The sequence below is a fragment of the Thalassophryne amazonica genome, chromosome 2 (genome assembly GCF_902500255.1).
Source record: "Thalassophryne amazonica chromosome 2, fThaAma1.1, whole genome shotgun sequence".
NCBI classification, from domain to species: domain Eukaryota; kingdom Metazoa; phylum Chordata; class Actinopteri; order Batrachoidiformes; family Batrachoididae; genus Thalassophryne; species Thalassophryne amazonica.
Genome location: NC_047104.1, coordinates 68,788,904 through 68,814,910, shown reverse-complemented (window position 1 = coordinate 68,814,910; position 26,007 = coordinate 68,788,904). Strand labels below are relative to the sequence as shown.

The following is a 26,007-nucleotide window of genomic DNA, read 5'->3' as shown; positions in this document are numbered from 1 at the left end:
AACAACAACAGTCAGCAAACGGTCACTTTCGAGCTGGATGTGAGATTTGTCTAAGTCCCCCCACAACTGTGGAGCTGCCAAGTACACATGTGGCATGCCAGAGTGTCAGCTCCCGCTACAACATGTGTGCATGTGTTTCGCGTGCTCCCCTCCGCTACCTTCCCCACAACACGTGTGTGCGTGTGGTTTGTGCCCCTCGCAGGTGAGGTGCCTCTCATCTGATCACAGATGGTCTGTGTGCTGAAAGGACAAGGGCGTGGCTGGCCGTCAGCAGCAGCAGTTGACATCTCTGGTCGTGGACATCCCAGCTGCAGAACGCATACCGTGTTTTGACGGACATGCGCGCGTGTCTGCTTGCTGTCCTCACATGGAAATACAAAAAAACATATATCACTTTCACGATGGGCTGGAGAGTGTGCACACTGACAGGCTGCCCCAGCTGATACGGGCCGTCAGTTCATGTGGACACGCAGCAGGCGATCTGAATGTCACTTCTGTCCAACAGTACACGCTTGTCCTGTGAGCGGCGTGCCGCAGGACCATATGACAAGCCAAAAGTGTGACAAATATGTAACAGCAGAAATATGCTGTAACAAACACCGTTTGCTCAGTTATCACTGCGCTTTTGTTGTATGGCTGGGGGGCCTGGCTGCCTTTTTGTTTCTGTCTTTTGTTTTTCCTTCCAGGTGGCTTGCATTTGGGACTGAGTGGCTGTGTTGCTGAGGTTATCAGGACCTCACCCTGATCACCTGCGGCTCGTCAGGACTCACAGCTGAGGTGCATCTATATGGATTGGAACATGGTGGCATTTAAGACTGGAGTATACAGTGTGTATTTGCCAGAGACTCGACCTTGTGACCAGACGGGTGAGATCGTCGTCTCGGGAGCCATCTCATCATCAGTGGATGCAGAGAACGTCCAGGGTTTGATGCATGGTCTGTGAAAGAGGAGGGGGTGAGGTCTCACGCTCGTCAGCACACTTCCTGAGGTACGTTAGATTTTGTGACTAACATTTATACAGTCAGTAAATGTGGTGTCCCTCACACCTTTATTATATTGAGCTGTATGTTAGTCATGTATCGGCTTCCACTGCAGTGGAGTTTTGTGAACTGGATGTTCCATGCCTGCAGGTTGGGAAGCTGATTAGTAATCAAGCCAGGAAGTGTTTGCTGTTTGTACACCTTTAAGTGTTCTCTCTGTGTGTAGAGTGTGGACTCACATAATGGTTCCTTCTTTCACAGACTCGGTTTGTTGCGGCCACCTGGGGGGTGTCGGCGGGGTCCTTGGGTCCGAACAGCTTCTGGCTCCGGACCGTTAGCGCTGCTGGGAGCGCACCACGCCAGACCGCACTTTCTTTTGTTGTTTTTTGTATCACTGTTATGAATTAAATTCAGTTAGCCTTTGTACCGTGCTCTGCTTATTTCATACTGGGTCCTTCAAACGCTGGTCAGTTCTCCGAGCTGCGTCCGACACATAACAGCTTTTTTCTCTTTCTTACAAAAATACTTTTATGTCCTTACTGATTTCAGGCATTGTTCTGCACCTTTTACAGGCCAGCGATGGTAGCGCAGTGGTAAAGTTTCTGGCTGGCAATCAGAGCTTTTGTAAGATGGGTGGCATGTATTTTTTTCACAGCAGCTGCATGATGTGGTTACACATGCTCCAGCAGCTCAATTTCAATTTATTTTCATTTATATAGCGCCAAATCACAACAAAGTAAGGTCTAACCTCACCAACCCCTCACATTGTGTTCCCGCTGCAACGGTGTCGTGCATGAACGTCCACAACACTGTCGCGGGCACAAAACTGTCGCAGCAGGATCATTCACGACTGCCCATCGACTCAAGGTTTTCGTGGTTAGCTCATACGAGCTGTTCCACCATGATTCGACCTGATTTGTACTAATTTGTACTATGTGTGAAGGGACACTAAGCACTGGCATAATGTTGACAAAAATGTTGTCCTTTACAATAATTATGTTCATTGTGTACCACCTTTCTAAAAGCTGTAGCAACCATTAAAAAGTGCTTTGAAACAACAAAATACACAGCACAAAAAATAAATAAACAAACAAGAACACACACACATACACACACTCATGTTCAACCGCTTATCCAAGATCAGGTTGCCGTGGGCTAGAGCCTAGCCCAGCAGTCATAGGACATATGGCCAATTTAAAGTTTCCAATTCACCTAACCTGCATGTCTTTGGATGTGGGAGGAAGCCGAAGCACCCGGAGGGAACCCACACAACCACGGGGCGAACATCTAAACTCCACACAAAAAAGCCAACAGTAGGAATCGAACCCATGACCGTCTCACTGTGAAGCAACAGTGCTAACCACTAAGGTCACCATGCTGCCACAAACAAGAACGGCATAACAAAAACAAACTTATATTTTGTTTTTTAGTTTAAAAATTGCATTTTTATTAAAAAAAAAAAACTTTCCACTATTCTGACAATGAGTAAACAAGCTCGCTTTGATCGGAAATATTAACTTTATCTATTCACATTTGGTGACTGAGGAATCATGCTAAAAGACAGGTATCAGTAAACTGGCTGATCCATGGTACCGCCTTTAAGGCAACACCTTAAACTTGTCACAAAAAAAAAAATTAGACCCTTCAGCTGTCAGAAATGCATGAATACTGCAGGTAGTGTTATATAGTATAATTTTGTTGTAGGTCATGCTACAATGCAGTCTACGTAGTGCTTGTGTCAATAAACCATGTTAGTACATCATGAACACACAACCACTGTATAATTAATAGCAGAATTTTATTTAACTGACTGGACAGGATTCATTTGTAAAGTGGCTTAAACATTCAATACAGTACACAATACTATGAGCTATAATTACTCAAAATTCTAAAAAATATATATATATTAAAATATTTTTGAAATATATTACTTTGACATATTAGGGGTTTTATAGCAACCATAAAATAAAAATCAGTAACCTACTGTTTGCACTAACTTGAAAGAACCCCACTTAAGTCAAACATTTAAATATTAAATCTTAATTTAAATCTACACATGACAATAACTCAGTCGCTTGCCAGCTGTGCTTCAGAGTTGAAATGTAGAGAAAGAATATTAAATATTAAAATGAACACTTTTCAGCACCATTTGGTAATGGATATTGTGTCTATTTCCCTTACCTCATTAAAACTACGACACACATGCAAGTGAAGGAAATATTCATATCAACTCCAAACAAACGCCTATACCGCTTTAACTTACAATTTTTATACAAATGTGTCTAGATTAAAATTTCAAAGGAAGTTCACTAGGTCTGAGTAAAGTTAATAAAACAGCATGACTTTGTGATGATGGGCTTGGTGTTGAAATAACAAAGAACTCACAGTCTATTTTCTATCTTGAAACTTCAACAGAGATTAATGGACTGGCATCCAGTCCAGGGCTACCCCTGCCTATCACCCAATGACCACTGGGATAGGCCCCAGCCCCCCGTGACCCTTAACTGGAATAAATGGATATAGAAATGAATGAATGAATAATTGACAATCTTCAATCATATCACTTCTGTAAAACAAAGCATCCTTTGATTGTTTATGTAGAATTTACTAAGCATTTCTAAGCGTCTCAAAAAGGTAAATCCCATACTCATGCTTGAGGTTTGGGGATGCACTGGTGGACCACGGCATGATAATGTAAAGTCATCTAAACTTCATCATTTCTTTAAGCACCAAGGGTAATACAAATAAAAATAACTCCTGTTATATACCCACAGAGTTTGTTTTTCCTTTATTAATACAATTTTGCCTTTGTTCTCCTTACATACATCTGGTTTTATCTGATCTAAATTAAATGTAAGACTTTTTCCATTTGCTATTGACTCAGTTTACAGGACTTCGATGTTAGACGCTGTTATAACTTTATTGCTTGTTTTTGTCAATTTTACGTTCATTGCTGTTAGTTGGTACAAATCTCTTGTATTTTGTATTGCGTTTTGTTTATATTTTACATTGTTGTGGTTGCCAGAATGAGTTGGGACCGCTCTTTCAGACCCTTCTCTTGTGAAGCGTCGTGAGATGACCTGCATTGGGATTTGGCACTATATAAATAAAGTGAATTAAACTGAAAAAGAATTGACATAATTGTTCTTCTACATCTTCCAACTGCTTTAAAATTATGATAAACAGTACAGCTCAAAAATTCTGACATTCAAACATCCTATAAATTTAGTAAAGGTTTAATGTATAAGCACCCCCCCCCCCCCTTTGATCACTGGGTTAAAGTAAAAAAAACAAAAAAATCTGACAAAATGTCCAAAAATTCGTCAGAAAAAACGTATTTCCTTAAGCAAATTATAACTAATCAATTATGAAGTTACAAACCTTATTTTCAAATATTTAATACACACACACACACACACACACAAACCTTGATTTCCTTGTAGATATGCTGCTACCTGGTTCATGGCAACAAAAAAATATTTTCTGATTATCAACCAATAATAAGAATAATGTTTAAACTAGATCATAAAACCCAAATTTCTTACAAATTGTTGAAAACCACTTCAATGACATAGCTGGTTCGTTTAAAACTAATTATGTACTAGGAGTAAAAGTAAAACGTTTTCACCCATTTTTATTTATAAATGTTCTTCACACTGTAGCTTCACAGTGTACTTGCATGTATACAACCATCGTGTTTTTTATTGCTAATTATTTCATGTTGTAAACACTTCTTTGCATTATTAAAGAGTACAATTTCGATTTTTTTCCAACGCGAATAATACTAATTATTTTGACGTTGACGTCATGAAAACAATATACTTTATAATTTCCCCCAGGGCACCAAAACTTTTGCATACAGCATGCACATAATATTGTGATTAAACCTTACCTCACATTCTGACACTGCGAAGAAATGAGTGAAATTGTTGAGGAAAATATGATAAGTTGTTCCATCGCAGAGCGTCAGTGCAGCAGTTCACACGGGGTCATGCTAACTAATATTTACGACTTCGGCGCAAGTTCTTGTAATTCGTTAAGTGCACTTGTGCTAACAAACTAGCATCGTGAAGCTAATAGTGACAGCTGGAGACAGCGACCAAGACAGGAAAGAACGAAAACGTGCTGTTTATTCTTTCCATTTTTGGCTCGGTTCCTCTTTTCACGAGGAGCCGGTGGCAGTGGCAGACATGCCGGGTTGTTAGTTAGCAGCACCGGTGCACGGCACCGGGCACACGGCACTGACCTGCGGGGCCTAAAGGCTGTCCGTCCTCTCCGAAGATCAATCTGAAGTCCAGCTCCTCATTCCCGGGGCAGTTTGCAGTAGTCATCGGGTTTGACAGCTCGGCTCTTGGTTGGGTTTTCTTCTTCTCTGTCACCGCCACTCCGTCCGGTAAACGTCACCACATTTACGGCGCCGAACTTTAGTTTGTTTATCTCAGCAGCTTCTATCCAAACACGGACGGTTCCGCCAGTTTGACAAATTAAAAAAATAAAGGTTTGAAATGGATTCAACTTCAGAGAAAGTGTCTTCCCGTCTCCCCTCTCTCTCTCACTCACTCACGCACTCACTCCTCTCTTTCGCTCTTTCTTTCTCCTGCTCTACCTGCGCTCGATATCCGCTGCAAAAACCAATTAATTGCTCGTGAAATATCCTCGTCTCTCTCTCTCTCTCTCTCTCTCTCTCTCTCTCTCACACACACACACACACACACACACACACACACACACACACACACACACACAACAAACACAGACACACACACATCCCAACTTTTACTAAGCCCGCGTGACAAGGCAGGTCCAGCGGTGACGTCAGCAGACGCAACATAACACAATACACAATAATATTGTTTTCTATTGTGTAAAACTAATGCTACAAGGCACTGCTTTTTTTTAACACTTAAAAATTATCAGTAGTATTTTATGGTCATTACTCTTATTATGTTGTAGGTATAATGTGTATCAAACATTTTAACCTTGCAATATTCTAGCCAAAGCCACTTTTTTTCTGTTTGTTTTTACAAATCACTCACCTTCACATTACATCGGTGTAATGATGCGCTTTTGACCTTTTGATTCCTCAACACTGCCAAAACACAGGCTGATCAATTTTTTTTTTCTTTACTTGTATAGATCAGTTATTCACAAACATAACATGAATCCCATTTTGAAATCTAACACATCCATCCAAAACTTTAATCACAATTTTGATTTACACACACACACACACACACATACTGTGTGGAGCTTGCATGTTCTCCCCGTGTTCGTGTGGGTTCTCTCTGGGTGCTCCAGCTTCCTCCCACATCCATGCAGGTTAGGTGGACTGGACACTTTAAATTGGCTGTAGGTGAGAGTGTGAAAAGTGTGTGTGTGGCACTGCAACAGGCTGGCGTCCTGTCAAGGGTGTACCCCCCGCCCCCCTGCCCCTTGATTGGAATAAGTGGCTCTAGAAAATGAATGACTATACGTGTGTGTAAAATGTTAAACTAGATCAGAGAAATAAACAATTTAAATCACATGGTTTTATTGTATTGCTTCTGATTATATTTGAAAAATAAATCAATTTTAGATAACTTTAAACTTTACTGCAAAATTTAAAGGGCGAGACTCCGTAGCCGGCAATCAATTCGCCCTATTGAGGTTTCAAATCCCGCAAAATCTCGCAAGATCTCAGAGAGATGTCTTTCACTGCAGGATGTATATTAAAGGATTATTAATTGACCGCGAGGACAACACCAGAGGCATGATATCCCCATATAGAGTGAGTAAACAAGGTTAATAATTTGTTTATTATATGGTTACATAAACTATATATAGGAGGTGATGGTCTAGTGGTTAAGGTGTTGGACTTGGTTCAAATCCCAGCCTAACTGGAAAATCACTAAGGACCCTTGGGCAAGGTCTTTAATCCCCTAGTTGCTCCCGGTGTGTAGTGGGAGCTTGTATGGCAGCACCCTCACATCGGGGTCAATGTGAGACATTATTGTAAAGCGCTTTGAGCGTCTGATGCAGATGGAAAAGTGCTATATGAATGCAGTCCATTTACCATTTATATATATAATTATTATTATAATGGTTTCACGGCTACAGAATCACTTCGAAATTTAAATGGAAAGGTGTTTATTTTGAATGACCTCTCATGGCCTCCATGCAGTGATAGTACTGCCCACGAGGGTGTCTCGGCGCACACTGAGAATCACTTGTAGCGATTTTCAGAGTGCTTCACATCATTAATTCCACATCAGACACCACAGGTTAAAACATCACAATAAAAAAAAATTCATAACATAGACAAGCAATCATGTGCCACTTTTTAAAAAAGTTCAGAAAATGTAAAACCTTTGGGCAGCTGGTTAAACGGATGGTTTTAATTTAAAATTAAGCAATTGATTGCAGGTGGCTGGATGCCTTGAGTTATCTTTTTTTTACAGTGGTAGTACAGTCAGATCCATAATTGACAATAAGTGACAATTTTGTGCAAGATGACTCTAGTGTGTGATTTTGCAACTGAACAGCACCACAATAGAGTTGAAATGGTACAAATGTGCTTGCAGTACAAATTCACAGGTTCTCAAAAACTAAGTGACCAAGAAAGAGACTTGTGAGGGAAGCCACCAAGACACCTCTGACTGTGTTATATGCTTCTGTGGTTGGGATTGCAGAAACTGTGCTTAGTGCAAGTTTTGTCATTTGCCACCAGTCACAGCTTCATGGTGAAGTGGCACAGAGAAGGATTTTCAGACAACAGAATAAATCTAGGTTCGAGTCTGCCAGGTGCCTTCAGCAAACCTGTAGCTTTTTATTTTATTTTTTAAAGAAAATCCTATGTGCCACTCCCAACTGCTTCGTTTCTGAGAAATCTCTTTTTTTAACTTTAGGTACAAATGAATGATAGTGAACAGTTGTCTAGGGGTTCCAAAAAATTCCACAGACACAAAAAAGTAAACAAGGGGTTCTCAGAATCGATGCAAATTAATTCTTTGTAATGTATGGTGGTCTGTGGGTTTCACTTTTGATCAGTTCCATGTAAAGGAAATGAAACGTGCTATTAAACAATGAAATTCTAACAATAAAATAGATGAACTCATTTCCATAAAATTTGCCATTTTTTTATATATTAGCATGAAGCTAAAAATTTGCCTTTGACCTCCGACCTTTATCACTGACATATTTTAACCAAAATCAAACCACTTCTGAGGCATAAGCCCAAGTGTAATCAAAATCAAATTAGCCTTTCATAAGATACCTTCATACAGCTACAATAGTATGTGCGCTCTGATTGGTGACAGGCAGGTTTGGTTGGAGACAGTTGCAAGACTCACTTACACAACTCTGTTTGCAAATAGGCTTTAATGAGGACGGAAGCAATGGTCGGTACACGGAGAGGCAGTCCAAAAAATACAGCAGCAGTACCAAGATCATCAGGCAAAAACGAGATTGGAATAAACAGGCAGGAGGTCGAGTAAACACTGAAGCAGGCAGATCTAGAGAATACAAAGACAAGAGCTGGTATGAAGGCACAGGGCGCAACAAACTGGCAAACAGCTGACACAAGCTGTGAGCTAATAAAGCCCTAGGTGACAATCAACGAATTACACACAGGTGTGCATAGCAAGAACCAGAAGAGGGGCGTGGCCCGAGAGAGAGTGAGAGAGAGAACCACAGACAGGCCCTAGCAATAAAACCCCACAATCCCAGAAAACACAGAAAAGAAAACAATCCAAAACCCCAGCAACAGAATACATAAACAGTCAGGGCCTGACAGTACCCCCGCCCCCACGGCCGACCCCCAATGGCCCAGGGGAGGAAGGGCGAGCCACATGAAAGGCCCGAATGAGACCAGGGTCCAAAATAAACCGGGAGGGAACCCCAAGACCGCTCCTCAGGGCCATAACCCTCCCAATCAACCAGATACTGGAAACCGCACCCACAACGGCGAGAGGCCAAGAGGCGGCGCACGGCATAAACCGGGCCACCATCCACATGCCAGGTGGGGGGAGGGGGACAGGCAGGAGGGCACAGCGAACTAGACCGGACTGGCTTGACCTGACTAACGTGAAAAGTGGGATGGACGCGCATGGACCAGGGAAGGCGGAGACGCACAGAAACAGGATTAATGACCTTAGACACCGGGAAGGGGCCAACGAACTGGGGAGTCAGTTTCCTAGGAACCCCTCGTAGGGTCAAGTGGCGCGTTGACAACGGGCGCCGGAATTCGTGCGGCATGCGACGTGCGGAGGAATTCCACACGTCGCGGCAGTGCCGCATGGCGCAAAGCAACGCCGTGATGAAGCCTCACGGGACATGTTCTGGCATGTCCAGGCACATCCACAATTTCTCGGATAATCACTCGATGGAAAAACCACCGACAGCTGTCTGAATGCCATCTCAAAGCTGTCCTGTGAGACCAAACAGAGGTGTTCCTTTGTCTCGCTCCATCAGCAAATCGGTCATGACACGCGAAGCCTCCGCTCGGCTTTCCATGACAAAATCTCTTGTTAAAAGTGAAATCTGCCGGAAAATGGTTGATGTCCAGCTCTTGTGATAACCAGAGAAAGTGCACACGATGGTCTCGGATCCACAGAGCCATCCGTTTAGAAATGATCTGGTGGTTTGTGGCTCTCGATGGCGGCACGGAGCGCGGCACGCCGAGCGTCCTTAAAGCCATCCTTAAAGCTGTAGTAACAGTCCTTATTCTCTGTGAAGCCCGTAAAATTTTCACCGAAAGCCAGATAAATTTTTCTAATGGTTTCCAGCTGCCAGTCTCTAACAGTTCCTGAAAAAATTCTGATGGAAAAAAGCCCAAATCATTCCACCATTTCCTGACAATGAAAATCCGCCGAGGGGGTGGACCACTCCTCACTCAAAGCCTGCTCACAGGCGAATGACGCAACCGAGAGGCGTGAAAAAACTCACGCATGCGCACGAGGGTTCAAGCTTGTCTGTCGCAATCACACGTGATTCAAATCCATATAGTTTTTGAAAAAATAAAAAGATCGGTTTCTTTTCTAATAGACCTCGTACATTGACGACTTTTTGAATTCACTCAATCTACCAAAGCTAAATACAGAGCAAAATGAACAAATGATGGCAGATATAACGGAAGTGGAGCTTAAGAGTGCCATCAGTAGAGTGAAATCAAATCGATCCCCAGGCGTTGATGGTTATACTGCTGAATGGTATAAAGAACTAAAAAATGAACTGATCCCAATAATACTCCCCACACTAAACTGGGTGCTGAAAAAGGCACAAACACCCCCGAGTTGGAAAGAAGCTATTATTACTGCTGTACCTAAAGAAGGTAAGGATAAAACTGAGTGCGGATCATATAGACCAATATCAGTTTTAAACATTGATTACAGACTCTTTACCTCTATAATGGCCAGACGAATGGAGGAATTCTTACCAATGCTGATACATAATGACCAAACGGGATTCATAAGAAACCAACAGACACAAGATAATATACGTAGAACTCTTCATGTAATAGACCAAATAACAAAAGATAAAACAGAAGCTGTGCTGGTGAGTGTTGACGCTGAGAAAGCGTTCGACTCAGTAAATTGGGATTTTCTCTATAGAGTATTACATAGATTTGGGTTACACGAAACAGTTATTCAAACAATAAAGGCCTTGTATACAAACCCTACTGCAAGGATAAAGGTTAATGGATATTTATCTGACAGTTTTACATTACAAAGAGGAAATAGACAGGCCTGCGCATGGTCCCCGCTTTTGTTTGCATTATATTTAGAACCTTTGGCCCAATCCATAAGAGAAAACCAAGATATTAAAGGTGTTACCATCAAAGGGAAGGAGCATAAGATCGCTTGTTATGCTGATGATATTTTGATTTATTTAGGACAACCTACAAATTCCCTACCAAGACTGATTCATCTGTGTGAGCAATTTGATAAAATGTCTGGGTACAAAATTAATATGAATAAAACTCAAATGCTTCCCTACAATTATAATCCACCTGGGGAAGTTCTTGTCAGATACCCAATGGTGTGGCAGGGCAAGTCCTTAAAATACCTGGGTATTAACATACCAAAGAACCAAACAAAACTCTTTGAGATAAATTATGTCCTATTGCAAAAGAAAATTAATGAAGACATAAAAAGATGGAATTTGATTCCTTTTTTACTCTACATTCAGGAATTGAATCCATTAAAATGAATGTTTTACCAAGGCTACTGTATTTATTTCAGACCCTTCCTATACCCACTGACCAAAATGTATTTAATGAATGGGACAAAATAATATCACAATACGTATAGGGAGGGAAGAGGCCTAGAGTCTGCTTTAAAACCTTACAATCTGCAAAAGAAAAAGGAGGATGGGGCCTGCCATCTTTAAAGAATTATTACTGTGCAGCACAGATGAAGACAGTAATAAATTGGTGTGATGTATGTTATAATGCTCAATGGAAAAGTATTGAGGAGAAAACCTTCTCTGCCCCGATTCAATCTACATTGGCGGACCCAAATATCCAAAAATACATAGATGATGTTGGTAGTCCTTGGGTGAAATGCATTCTCTCAGTATGGAAAAATGTGGTGAGAGAATACAATCTGGATAAAGACACTGCAGTATTGAAATGGTACGCATATGACTCTGAATTTATACCAAATCGATTAGATGTACGATTTAAAATTTGGACCACCAGAGGACTACCAATAATAGGCAATTTAATTAAAAATGGCAAATTGGTAGGTTTTGACATGCTGAAACATAAATATAATTTGGAAAGACAAGACTTCTATCGATATTTACAAATACGACATTATATAGACATAAAGGTAACTGATGTTAAATTGGATTTGATAAATTTGTTTAAAAATGCATACATTGGTAAGGGCACTAAGAAATTAATTTCACTTGTGTACAAGTTTTTGCTAAATCATACATCATACTCAACTGGGACTGTTAAGGCACTATGGGAGAAAGAAGCAGGAATCAATATGAGTGATAAAAAAGTTGACAGGGTGGAAAATGTAAAAAATAAATAAATAAGTGATTCTTAAATACTTTCATTTTTATTTCATTACAAACAGTATGAACAGAAGATATTTCACATTTTGGGTGGTCAACTTCATTTCATTTGTTAATATATCATACATCCATTTTTGCATTTACTGCCTGAAACACATTTAAAAAAATGTTGGGGCAATAAAGCAATTACCTCCTTGTAAAGTTACCATTCGTTCTCACAATGCTTAAGACATTATGGCATTGAGGATATGGTCACGAATGGAAGGATGGTTGAGAGCTTAATGCAAAAATAGAGTCTTTCACAAGTCACACAGGGAGGTCAAAGGAGACACAGGAGACCAGTCCAAAAATGGCAACAATGTCCATCCAAGAGGGAATTGCCAAGAGAGCGGTCAGAGAGGTAGCAAAAGGTCCAAAAACACAAGAAGCAATAACAAGTAAAATGTCCAAAATGACAGGCAATATCTAAACTGTCACTGGGAAAAGCGGGTACGGTAAGTAAATACTGGAAGTACAGGAAGTCAAACACAAGGAAACACTAGAGAAATCAGTGAGAAGAAAGCAACAAAATCCAAACATTCAAGCAACACACAGGAGGAACCCAGGGGTATAAATACACTCTGAAGACAATCAGACAAATCAAGCACAGATGAGGGAAAACACTAATTGACAATAGCTGGGGAGAGACACAGGAAGAAAGTTAACAATACACACAAGGAAACCAAGACCACTAAAATAAAACAGTAACAACTAACTAAAAAAAAAAATATAGAAACACTCTCTCCCTCATCTTCAACCACTTATCCAGGACCAGGTTATGGGGATACAGAAACACAACCGTGATAAAATAAACATAGGAATGAAACACAGAATAAAACCAGACTATAATAACTCAAGAACTAAACGGCAGATTATTTAAATAGACACCAAAGACATACAAGGAAAGAGACACCACATGCTGACATAAAAACTTACAGGGAACTCCAAATAATAACACACCAGGAACAGTCACAAGGGGGACACAGAAGACAAGGACAGACACAGACAGAGTTCATGATAGATACCAAGTGATGACGTATTTAAGGTGTTATTTTGTTGCATTTTTCCTGCAAACACACCTTTGTAACAGTACAGGATTGTCGTTGTATTTTTCATTTCAAAATTCTCCATGCATTCTCTACTGGTGACAGGTCAGTCCAGCACCCGTACCCTCTTCTTCCACAGCCTCGTCTGTGCAAAATGTGGTTTTGCATTGTCTTGCTGAAGAATGAATGGACATGCATGGAAAAGATGTTGTCTTGAAGGCAGCATTTGTTGCTCTAGAACATCACTTTTCTGCATTAATGCTGCCATCATAGAAGTGTAAATTGCCTTTGCCAAGGGCACTGACACAACCCTGTACCACGACAAACTCTGTTTATTGGACGTTTTGCTGATAACAGTCTGGATGGTCTGTTTTATCTTTGGTCCAGCGCACACAGTATCCATGTCTTCCAAAAAAGATCTGTAACACTGAGTCATCTGACATAATACGTTTCCACTTTGTGAGGGACCAACCCAGATGCCTTTGACCCCAGAAAAGACTGCACAAGGTTTACATAAGGCTTAGTTTTTTGCACAGTACCATTTTATTTGGCATTTGCAAATGTTACTCTGTATTGTAGTGCTTGACAAAGGATTACTAAAATAATCCCTTTGTTATGTGTCGGACGCAGACACAGAGAACCGACCAGCGTTTGAAGGACCCAGTATAAAATAAGCAGAGCACGGTACAAAGGATAACAGAGTTTAATGAACATAACAGTGCTGTGAAAAAATACAAACAAATAAGTGCGCGGTCTGGCGTGGCGGATGTGCGGTGTGCTCCCAGCAGCACAAAACGGTCCAGAGCCAGAACCAGTTCGGACCCAAGGACCCCGCCGACACCCCCCAGGTGGCCGCGACAAACCGAGTCTGTGAAAGAAGGAATCCTTATGTGAGTCCACACTCAACACACAGAGAGACCACTCAAAGGTGTACAAACAGCAAACACTTCCTGGCTTAATTGCAAATCAGCTTCCCACCCTGCAGGCATAGAACACCCTGTTCACAAAACTCCACTGCAGTGGAAGCTGATTTAAACGACCAACATACAGCTCAATATAATAAAGGTGTGAGGGACACCACATTTACTGACTGTATAAATGTTAGTCACAAAATCTAATGTACCTCAGGAAGTGTGCTGACGAGCGTGAGACCTCACCCCCTCCTCTTTCACAGACCATGCATCAAACCTGGACGTTCTCTGCATCCACTGATGATGAGATGGCTCTTGAGACGACGATCTCACCCGTCTGGTCACAAGGTCGAGTCTCTGGCAAATACACACTGTGTACTCCAGTCTTAAATGCCACCATGTTCCAATCCATGTAGATGCACCACAGCTGTGAGTCCTGACGAGCCGCAGGTGATCAGCCTCAGGTGATCAGGGTGAGGTCCTGATAAACTCAGCTACACAGCCACTCAGTCCCAAATGCAAGCCACCTGGAAGGAAAAACAAAAGACAGAAACAAAAAGGCAGCCAGGCCCCCCCAGCCATACAACAGTACCCCACCGTCACGGGAAGCCTCCCGGCGACCACACAAACCTAGCCCAGGAGAAACACCCCCCTCCAGGGACCATGGCTGGAAACCGTATCCGCATTCATCTTCCAACAGAATCTTCATCTAACAGAACGGTAGATGTCTTCTCCTCTGGCTGCATCTTTGCCCTTGTTTCTATCAGTCAATTAGCACAGGTGTGGCCAGGAGTTCTTGAACCTGTGCAGTCAGCCTTTATCCAACCATGTTCACAGTCTGATTAGTCATAAAACAAATAAGACAAACACAAACAACCAAAACACCCCCCCCCCTCCCCAGGGGACCGTCCCATCAAACGGAAGGGGAGAAAAGAAAAACAACCCAAACTTAAGCTAACAAATAAAAACACTGACACCCCCCCCCCCCCCAACGACATGTAGGGACCAACACCCCCCAGAGGACATCCCGCCAGCTCCAGGAGTAATAACCACAGCCGAGGTCCCTCTGGGATCCAATGTCACCCACGGGGACTCCCAGCGCCTCCCAGAGGACCATTCCATCAACCCCAGGAGACGCCTCCCCTCATGACCAACGGACCCAGCCCCGGCCGTCTATGGCTAGATGGACCCACAGCCCTTTCCCCCCCAGAGGACACCACAGTCAAACCCTGAGGGCGGAAACTGGGGGGAAAACAAAAGGAGAAAAAAAAAACATACAAACAAAACAACCCCAACCCCACCCCCTTGGCGCAGTGGAAACTGGAAGCACGTCCAGTGTCACCAACCGTGACTATACCCCAGAAGCCAACCGGGAGGAGTGGAACAGCGGTTATGGCAGACGGCACAAAACGGCGCCACTCCTCCGACTTCCAAACCAGCCACCAGCTGCGGGTATATCCCACTGCCCCAAACCTCAGCCACGCCGATGGCAGACGGCTCAAAGGCGCGCTGAAGCCGGAGGTGGAACAGGGAATCAACAAACAAACCCCCCCCCCCCCCAGGTGCAGAGGTTACCTGGGAAACGCCCAGCATAACCAAACTGCACCACTCCAGCAACGCCGACACTACGGCTCACCCGGCTGGAGCCAGAGGAGAAGAGAGGGAACAAAAAGAAAATACCCCAAACCCCCCCCTCCCCTCCCGGGTGCAGAGGTTACCTGGGAAACGCCCAGCATAACCAAACTGCACCACTCCAGCAACGCCGACTCTACGGCTCACCCGGCTGGAGTCAGAGGAGAAGAGAGGGCATAACAAAAAACAAAACAAAAAAAAAGAAAAAAGAAAAAACAACCCAATTACCCCCCCATGACCCCCCAGGGGACCGTCCCATCAAACCCTGGGAGGTGAAACTGAAAGAAATAAAAAGAAAGACTAACAGACTAACATAAAGTTGCTTGGGTCCTTTTTTTTGCTCCAGACAGAACTGCAGGGTCACGACCCCAGACACTAAATAGTGTACAAATAAAAACCCCACACAAAAACCAACTCAAAAAACACCCACACAAAATGAACACACACAAAACTAATAAGTGATTTATACCGTCAAGCACAAACAAAGGGAACACACCTGTTCCAACTTAAGAGCTTGACGGTAATGTGACTCAGTCACCAAAAGAGGGAGCCAAAGTGCTAAAAATGAAAAACCCCCTTTGGTAACCGAGAAAACAAACTCATGCTGCCTTTCTGTGCGCAGCTCTGTGTAACACACAACCAAAAATGTGATTTAACTAAATAACACTGGAGCTGACACAACAGACGCAGTAGTTATCTTCATCCGAGGAAACGGGGCTACAACTGTCACACGGGAAGCACAGCGACCCATGCCACAGAGCTCCGCCGTGCGCGTGCACCCGTTACACACTCTTGCAGCTCCCGTTTAAACCTCTTATCCGGTCGGAGCGTGACGCGAAGCCGTCGCCAGTCACACTCCACCACGACCCTCGGATAAGGCACACACAGGAACACGGCTGCATGGGCGCTCAAATCAGTATTCAGTAATGGGTTCTCCAACGCGCACCATCCGGGCGGAGAGCACCCGCAACTGATCCGGATAACTTCTGAACGTCTGCTGCCGCCTTCCCGGCGCGTTACCGTCTCTGCTACCGCTGGGTCCGTGATGTTTGGCCAGAGACTACTGTTATGTGTCGGACGCAGCCCGGAGAACTGACCAGCGTTTGAAGGACCCAGTATAAAATAAGCAGAGCACGGTACAAAGGATAACAGAGTTTAATGAACATAACAGTGCTGTGAAAAAATACAAACAAATAAGTGCGCGGTCTGGCGTGGCGGATTTGCGGTGTGCTCCCAGCAGCACAAAACGGTCCGGAGCCAGAACCAGTTCGGACCCAAGGACCCCGCCGACACCCCCCAGGTGGCCGCGACAAACCGAGTCTGTGAAAGAAGGACTCCTTATGTGAGTCCACACTCAACACACAGAGAGACCACTCAAAGGTGTACAAACAGCAAACACTTCCTGGCTTAATTGCAAATCAGCTTCCCACCCTGCAGGCATAGAACACCCTGTTCACAAAACTCCACTGCAGTGGAAGCTGATTTAAACGACCAACATACAGCTCAATATAATAAAGGTGTGAGGGACACCACATTTACTGACTGTATAAATGTTAGTCACAAAATCTAACGTACCTCAGGAAGTGTGTTGACGAGCGTGAGACCTCACCCCCTCCTCTTTCACAGACCATGCATCAAACCTGGACGTTCTCTGCATCCACTGATGATGAGATGGCTCTTGAGACGACGATCTCACCCGTCTGGTCACAAGGTCGAGTCTCTGGCAAATACACACTGTGTACTCCAGTCTTAAATGCCACCATGTTCCAATCCATGTAGATGCACAACAGCTGTGAGTCCTGACGAGCCGCAGGTGATCAGCCTCAGGTGATCAGGGTGAGGTCCTGATAAACTCAGCTACACAGCCACTCAGTCCTAAATGCAAGCCACCTGGAAGGAAAAACAAAAGACAGAAACAAAAAGGCAGCCAGGCCCCCCCAGCCATACAACACCCTTGCCATGTGGTTATATCAGCTATTGATGAATGGCAGTTCTTGATGCAGTGCCATCTGAGGAATCATCGTGAGTGTTCCCTTAGACTTGCACCCTTGCCCTTTATGCACTGAACTTCCTCCAGATTCTTTGAATCACTTAAAGATATTACACAATGTAGAGGAAAATATATAGAAATCTCTTTCAGTCTTTCTTTGAGGAACGTTGCTTTTATACATTTCTGTAATTTTTTCACATTTGTTACAAACTGGAGATCCTGTGCCCATCTTTGTTCCTCAGAGACTCAGCCATTCTTAGGCATTGCTTCTGTACCAAATTATGATTACAATCACCTGTTGACATCACCTGTTTGAAACAACATCATTATTTATATATTTATTTATTTATTTTAACCTCATTAGCCAGAAATCGCTCCCATCCAAACTTTTTTTACTTAATGTGTTGTAGGCCTGAAATGTGGGCATGGATGTAAGTTGACCACACAAAACATGATGTATCTTGGGTTCATATTGTCTGCAATAAAATTAATAAATGAATGAATGAATGAGTTTTATTCAGCATGCACATAAACAAAATACCAACATAAAAATCTCTTACTAACATAACAAATAAAAAAAAAAAAGAAAAGAAAATACAACATACAATACCATACAATTTCCTAATTGGGTGCGGCCGAAAGGGCATGGGCTGAAGCAAAAACGTATAAACGCCCACCCCGTACACTCAAAACAAGGTACAATCAGAAAATAACGTAACTGAACAGAACAGAACAATCAATAATAAAATGCACGGACCCACACCAGGGGGCGTAAATGAACGGCCAATAGAGATACCAATAAATACAATTTATTGCTGCAAATGTGCACAACAGGTCAAATACTACTTTTAGTCTGTCAATCAAGCTACACAAAAGATGACGCGTGGGCAGGCCCGAGGGTAGGAGACACCTATCCAGAGAAGAGTCGCGACCCATGAGGTTCCACCGCCAACGGAGACCTGCAACACACCGGAGCCGCCAAGTCCTGAGTCCCCAGGTGGTCACCGCTTCCAGCTGTCAGCTCCGGTACTGCTGGCAGGAACAGACATAGGTGAAAGGTGGGTGTGTGTACACCCAGCAAACAGTCAGTAACTCACAGAAATCCTCCTGGAGGAAATAATCCAGATACTCCAGGAGTGCAGAGGAAAACTGGAGAACGTGCAGTGTCAATTGTTATACTTAGTGAGTCAGAAGTTAGGAGTGGAGACGCCAACTCCTCCAACTTCCACAAACTCGGCTACAAGCTGCAAGTATAAATCACAACTCCAAAGACTTCAGAAAACAATGAATGTGCGTACGGCATAAAACGTCTGAGTCGGTTTACCTGACGGGTAAGCTGATAACTCAGCAGAGTTCTGATGTCTCTCCCTGGCTTTTATGGGTGGTGGTGATGATGATGACTGATGACTGACAGCTGTCAGTACTGGTGCTCCTGGGGCTCCTGAGATGGCGACTGCGCCCTCTGGTGCCTGAAACCCGACGACAGGCAGGGCGCCCTCTGGTGGTGAGCCAGCAGTACCTGCTCTTCGGGCAGCCCACACAATAGGACCCCCCCCCCCCAACGGGCGCCTCCTGTCGCCCGACCAGGCTTGTCGGGGTGTTGCTGGTAGAAGTCGGCCAGGAGGGCCGGATCCAGGATGAAGCTCCTCTTCACCCAGGAGCACTCTTCGGGTCCGTACCCCTCCCAATCCACCAGATACTGGTAACCCCGACCCCTCCGGCGAACATCAAGGAGTTTCCGTACAGTCCATGCCGGCTCGCCGTCGATGATGCGGGCAGGAGGCAGCGGTGGTCCGGGGGTGCAGAGGCCTGAGGTGTGGTATGGCTTGATCTTGGAGACGTGGAACACAGGGTGAATCCGCAGTGAAGCTGGGAGCCTGAGCTTCACTGCGGCTGGACTGATGACTTTTGTGATGGGGAAAGGTCCGATGTATCGATCAGTCAGTTTTGTTGAGTCTGTGTTCAGAGGAATGTTCTTTGTGGAAAGCCAAACCTCCTGCCCGGGCTGGTAAGCAGGGGCCGGGGCTCGTCGGCGATCTGCATGGTCCTTCGCCCGCGTCCGGGCTCTCAAGAGAGCAGAGCGGGCTGTCTTCCACACCCATCGGCATCTCCTGAGGTGGGCCTGGACGGCATCGGCATCTCCTGAGGTGGGACTCGACCTCTCCCTCCACAGTCGGAAACAATGGGGGCTGGTACCCCAAACAAACCTCCAAAGGGGAGAGGCCGGTCGCAGACGAGACTTGGCTGTTATGGGCGTACTTGATCCAGGCCAGATGTTGACTCCAGGCCGTCGGGTGTGCGGAGGTTACATACCGCAAGGCCTGCTCCAGATCTTGGTTAGCCAGCTCTGCTTGTCCATTGGTCTGGGGGTGGTACCTGGACGACAGGCTTGCGGTGGCCCCCAGTTCCCTATAGAAACTCCTCCAGACTTGCGAGGAGAACTGGGGACCACGATCCGAAATGATGTCCGTCGGGATACCATGCAGATGCACGACGTGGTGGACCAGGAGGTCTGCAGTCTCCTGGGCCGTCGGGAGCTTCAGGAGGGCCACGAAGTGGGCCACCTTGGAGAACCGGTCCACTATCGTCAAGATGGTGGTCATTCCTCAGGACGCAGGGAGACCCGTGATGAAGTCCAGGCTTATGTGTGACCAGGGGCGTCGTGGTATGGGCAATGGCTGGAGGAGTCCTTTTTCCTGCTGGTGCACAGCCTTGCCCCTGGCACAGGTGGTACAGGCCCGGACATACTCCCGGACATCGGTTTCCATTGACGCCCACCAGAACCGCTGCCGGACCACTGCCACGGTTCTTTGCACCCCTGGATGGCAGGAGAGCTTGGAACCGTGACAGAAGTCCAGAACCACAGCTCTTGCATCTGGTGGGATGTACAGCCAGTTAGCTGGTCCACCACCGGGGTCCGGGTGACGGGTCAGGGCCTCCCTGATGATGTTCTCCACATCCCACGTGAAGGTGGCGACGATAGCGGACTCCGGCAAGATGGTATCTGGTGGATCTGACAGCTCTGTCTTAACTTCCTCTTTGTGCACCTGAGACAGTGCGTCAGACCTCTGGTTCTTGGTCCCGGGGCGATAGGTGATCTGGAAGTTAAAACGTCCGATAAACAGTGACCAACGGGCTTGCCTGGGGTTCAGACGCTTAGCGGTCCGGATGTACTCCAGGTTCCGATGGTCAGTGAAAACCGTAAATGGAACCACAGCTCCCTCCAACAGGTGTCTCCACTCCTCTAGGGCCTCTTTCACTGCCAGGAGCTCCCGATTGCCGATGTCATAGTTCCGTTCTGCTGGGGTTAACCTGCGGGAGAAATAGGCACAAGGGTGGACAACCTTATCGGACTCCCTGTTGTGTGGGCCGCTGAAGAGGAGGTACTGCTGGCCCACCACCACCAGAGGGCACCCTGCCTGGAGTGTGGGCTCCAGGCACCAGAGGGCGCTGCCGCCTCACAGGAGCAGCCGGGGTGACAGCTGACACTCATCACCTGTGACAGCTGTCACCACTCATCTGATCTGCATCGGTATATCAGCAAGACGTCATCTCCACCTCTTTGCCGAGATATCGTTCTACCTGAAAGGTAATATCCTCAGCCTGACTGCTTGATAGAAAGCCCTTTTTGTGATTTTTGTGAGTGATAACAGACTTTTTCTCCAACGAGAGGTGGAGGTAGCTTCCCTGCCGTGCAGATTGCTGGGTGCAGACGCACCCACGTTTAATTGTGTTTTTGTTCCTCGCCAGCAGTACCAGGTCCGACACGCGGAGGCAGTGGCCACCTGGGAGTTCGGGACTTGGCGGCTCCAGTATTCCCGGGGTCTGGTGGCGGAGGAAATCGTGTGGTTCCGGTTCTGCTTTGGACAGGCGTCTCCTATCTTCGAGCCTGCCCACACGACACCTTGTAATTTGACCTCTGATCTATTGTGTAATCTGTTGTGTTTGTTGTGCACGTTCGCAACAGTAACGTGTTGTTATTTGACCTATTCCATTGTCCGTTCATTTGCACCCCCTGTTGTGGGTCCGTGTACTTACACTTTCCCAACAGGATATCTCGGCCAACGTCATGGATCCCGAGGGGCATCAACCGGCTGTTGAACGGCCAATGGAAGAACAGGGTGCACAGGTGCCCGCAGGAGGAATGATCGGTGAGTTGCAGCGGATCCTCACCGTTTTCACGGCTCGGTTGGATTTAATGACCGAGCAGAACGTCCTCCCTAACCGCAGGGTGGAGGCTCTCGCCGCGCAGGTGGAGGCACGCCCTCAGGGCGCTGCTGCGGCTCTCCCTCCTGTCGACCCTGTGCGTAACAGTGACGTTCCACTGGTCGTTCAACGACCCCTCCCACCTTCCCCGGAAGCATACATAAGCCCTCCAGAGCCGTACGGAGGTTGTGTGGAGACGTGCGCGGACTTCCTTATGCAGTGTTCGCTCATCTTCGCACAACGTCCTGTCATGTATGCGACTGATTCTAGCAAGATAGCTTATGTAATTAATCTGCTTCGCGGCAAGGCACGCGCTTGGGCTACAGCGCTTTGGGAGCAAAATTCACGGCTCATTCTGACATATGATGGGTTTGTGAGGGAGTTCAGAACAGTGTTCGATCACCCAAATAGAGGAGAGACCGCTTCAGCCGTGCTGCTGTCAATGAGACAGGGGCGCCGGAGCGCAGCTGCTTATGCAGTCGACTTCCGCATCGCGGCTGCGAGGTCCGGCTGGAATAACACTGCCCTCCGCGCCGCCTTCGTAAACGGACTGTCGTTGGTCCTAAAGGAGCTCCTGGTGGCTAAGGACGAACCGCGGGATTTAGACGGGCTTATTGATCTCGTTATACGATTAGACAATCGGTTAGAGGAACGCCGTCGGGAGCGAGGCGAAGGACGTGACCTGATACGCGCCGCCCCTCTCCCTTCCGGGTTCGAAAAGGGGCCGCCCTCCCCACGCTCCACAGCCGCAGCGCTTTGTGGGGCAACAGCTCCCCCTGTTGACGTTGTTAGGGAGACGCACAGGGCCAAAATGGGAAGGCTGATCCGTGGAGAGTGTTTTCTCTGCAGCTCAACAGAGCACACACAGAGAGACTGCCCCAAACGGCCAAAACGTCAACACTCGCCCTTAGAGACTGGGCTAAGGGGGGGTCAAGACATTCAAGTGAGACACACACAAATTGCCACACGACTCCCAGTCACAATCCTGAGCGGGGATTTAACCCTTCAAGCCCGAGCACTGGTGGACACGGGGTCAGAAGGGAATCTGCTAGACAGCAGATGGGCAAGGGAGGTAGGGCTCCCTCTGGTGGCGCTTCCTACGCCATTGCAGGTGCGGGCACTAGATGGCACCCTCCTCCCTTTACTCACACACAAGACACCACCAGTAACTCTGGTGGTGTCTGGAAACCACCGGGAGGAGATTGAGTTTTTTGTAACTCCTGCCACCTCCCGCGTGATTTTGGGCATCCCATGGATGTTAAAGCACAATCCCCGGATCGATTGGCCGTCTGGGGTGGTGGTTCAGTGGAGCGAAACCTGCCATCGGGTGTGTTTAGGATCCTCGGTTCCTCCCGGTTCCCAGGCTAAGGAGGAGGTCAAAGTCCCGCCCAATCTGACGGCAGTGCCAGTTGAGTACCACGATCTTGCTGATGTCTTCAGCAAGGATCTGGCACTCACCCTTCCCCCGCACCGTCCGTACGATTGTGCCATTGATTTGGTTCCAGGCGCTGAGTTCCCGTCCAGCAGGCTGTACAACCTCTCACGACCTGAGCGCGAATCAATGGAGACCTACATCCGGGACTCATTAGCTGCCGGGCTGATCCAGAACTCCACCTCCCCGATGGGGGCAGGTTTCTTTTTTGTGGGCAAGAAAGATGGCGGACTTCGTCCATGTATTGATTACAGGGGGCTGAATGAGATTACGGTTCGCAACCGATACCCGTTGCCATTATTAGATTCCGTGTTCACCCCCCTGCATGGAGCCAAAATCTTTACTAAACTGGATCTTAGAAATGCGTATCACCTGGTTCGGATCCGGAAGGGAGACAAATGGAAGACGGTATTCAACACCCCATTAGGTCACTTTGAGTACCTGGTCATGCCGTTCGGCCTCACAAACGCCCCCGCGACGTTCCAAGCATTAGTTAATGATGTCTTGCGGGATTTCCTGCACCGATTCGACTTCGTATATCTAGACGATATACTCATCTTTTCTCCGGATCCTGAGACTCATGTCCGGCATGTACGTCAGGTCCTGCAGCGGTTGTTGGAGAACCGGCTGTTTGTGAAGGGCGAGAAGTGTGAGTTCCACCGCACCTCTTTGTCCTTCCTGGGGTTTATCATCTCCCCCAACTCCATCGCTCCTGATCCGGCCAAGGTTGCGGCGGTGAGAGACTGGCCCCAACCCACTAGCCGTAGGAAGCTGCAACAGTTCCTCGGCTTTGCTAATTTCTACAGGAGGTTCATTAAGGGCTACAGTCAGGTAGTTAGCCCCCTGACAGCCCTGACCTCACCAAAAGTTCCCTTCACCTGGTCGGATCGTTGCGATGCCGCGTTCAAGGAGTTGAAACGGCGCTTCTCGTCTGCACCCGTTCTGGTGCAGCCCGATCCTAGTCGCCAGTTAGTGGTTGAAGTGGACGCCTCGGACTCAGGGATAGGAGCTGTGCTTTCCCAGAGCGGGAAGACCGATAAGGTCCTTCACCCGTGTGCCTATTTTTCCCGCAGGTTGACCCCGGCCCAACGGAACTATGACGTCGGCAATCGAGAACTCTTGAAGAGTGGCTCTTGAAGAGTGGAGACATCTGTTGGAGGGAACGTCCGTGCCATTCACGGTTTTCACTGACCACCGGAACCTGGAGTATATCAGGACCGCCAAGCGGCTGAATCCCAGGCAAGCCCGCTGGTCACTGTTCTTCGGCCGTTTTGACTTCCGGATCACCTACCGTCCCGCGACCAAGAACCAGAGATCGGATGCCTTGTCCCGGGTACATGAAGATGAAGTCAAAACGGAGTTGTCGGATCCACCGGAACCCATCATCCCGGAGTCCACTATCGTGGCCACCCTCACCTGGGACGTAGAGAGAACCGTCCGGGAGGCCCTGGGACGAAGCCCGGACCCCGGAACTGGGCCGAAGAACAGACTTTACGTCCCACCAGAAGCTAGGGCTGCAGTCCTGGACTTCTGTCACGGCTCTAAGCTCTCCTGTCATCCAGGGGTGTGAAGAACCGTGGCAGTTGTCCGGCAGCGCTTCTGGTGGGCGTCCCTAGAGGCCGACGTCCGGGATTATATCCAGGCCTGCACCACCTGCGCCAGGGGCAAGGCTGACCATCGTAGGGCTTCGGGTCTGCTCCAGCCGCTGCCAGTGCCCCATCGCCCCTGGTCCCACATCGGCCTGGATTTTGTCACGGGTCTCCCGCCGTCCCAGGGCAACACCACCATCTTCACGATAGTGGACCGATTCTCTAAGGCGGCCCACTTCGTGGCCCTCCCGAAGCACCCGACGGCCCAGGAGACAGCGGACCTCCTGGTTCACCACGTCGTCCGGCTGCATGGGATCCCAACAGACATTGTCTCAGATCGCGGTCCCCAGTTCTCCTCGCACGTCTGGAGGAGCTTCTGCCGGGAACTGGGGGCCACGGTGAGTCTCTCATCCGGGTATCATCCCCAGACCAACGGGCAAGCAGAACGGGCCAATCAGGAGATGGAGCAGGCCCTGCGTTGCGTGACAGCCGCGCACCCGGCGGCCTGGAGTACCCATCTGGCCTGGATCGAGTATGCCCATAACAGCCAGGTGTCGTCAGCCACCGGCCTCTCCCCTTTCGAGGTATGTCTGGGGTACCAACCGCCTTTGTTTCCAGTGGTTGAGGGAGAGGTCGGTGTGCCCTCGGTCCAGGCCCACCTACGGAAGTGCCGTCGGGTGTGGCGTGCCGCCCGTTCTGCCTTGCTGAGGGCCCGGATGAGGTCAAAGGCCCATGCAGACCGTCGGCGGAGCCCGGCCCCTGCGTATCGGCCAGGGCAGGAGGTGTGGTTGTCGACAAAGGACATCCCCCTCAAAGTGGACTCCCCCAAGTTACAGGACCGTTACATCGGTCCCTTCAAAATCCAGAAAGTCATCAGTCCAGCCGCAGTGAGGCTTCAGCTGCCGGCCTCACTGCGGATCCATCCTGTATTCACGTGTCCCGAATCAAACCACATCACACCTCACCCCTCTGTACTCCGGGTCCGGCACCGCCTCCTGCCCGGATCATCGATGGCGTGCCGGCTTGGACTGTGCGCCGGCTTTTGGATGTCCGTAGGATGGGCCGGGGCTTCCAGTATTTGGTGGACTGGGAGGGGTACGGACCTGAAGAACGCTCCTGGGTGAAGAGGAGCTTCATTCTGGACCCGGCCCTCCTGGCCGATTTCTACCGCCGCCACCCGG

At 47.2% G+C, this 26,007-nt stretch overlaps 1 protein-coding gene across 1 annotated transcript in view; it reads right to left on the bottom strand.

Annotated features, from left to right (window-relative positions):
• The window catches only part of nfatc3a (nuclear factor of activated T cells 3a), a 256,776-nt gene extending 251,102 nt beyond the window's left edge, over window positions 1-5,674 (bottom strand). The window contains exon 1 of the mRNA XM_034187268.1: window positions 5,227-5,674. Within this exon, the coding sequence (XP_034043159.1) occupies window positions 5,227-5,311 (85 nt within the window). The 5' untranslated portion in view covers window positions 5,312-5,674. The remainder of the gene's footprint in view (window positions 1-5,226) is intronic.
• Window positions 5,675-26,007: the final 20,333 nt, after the last annotated feature.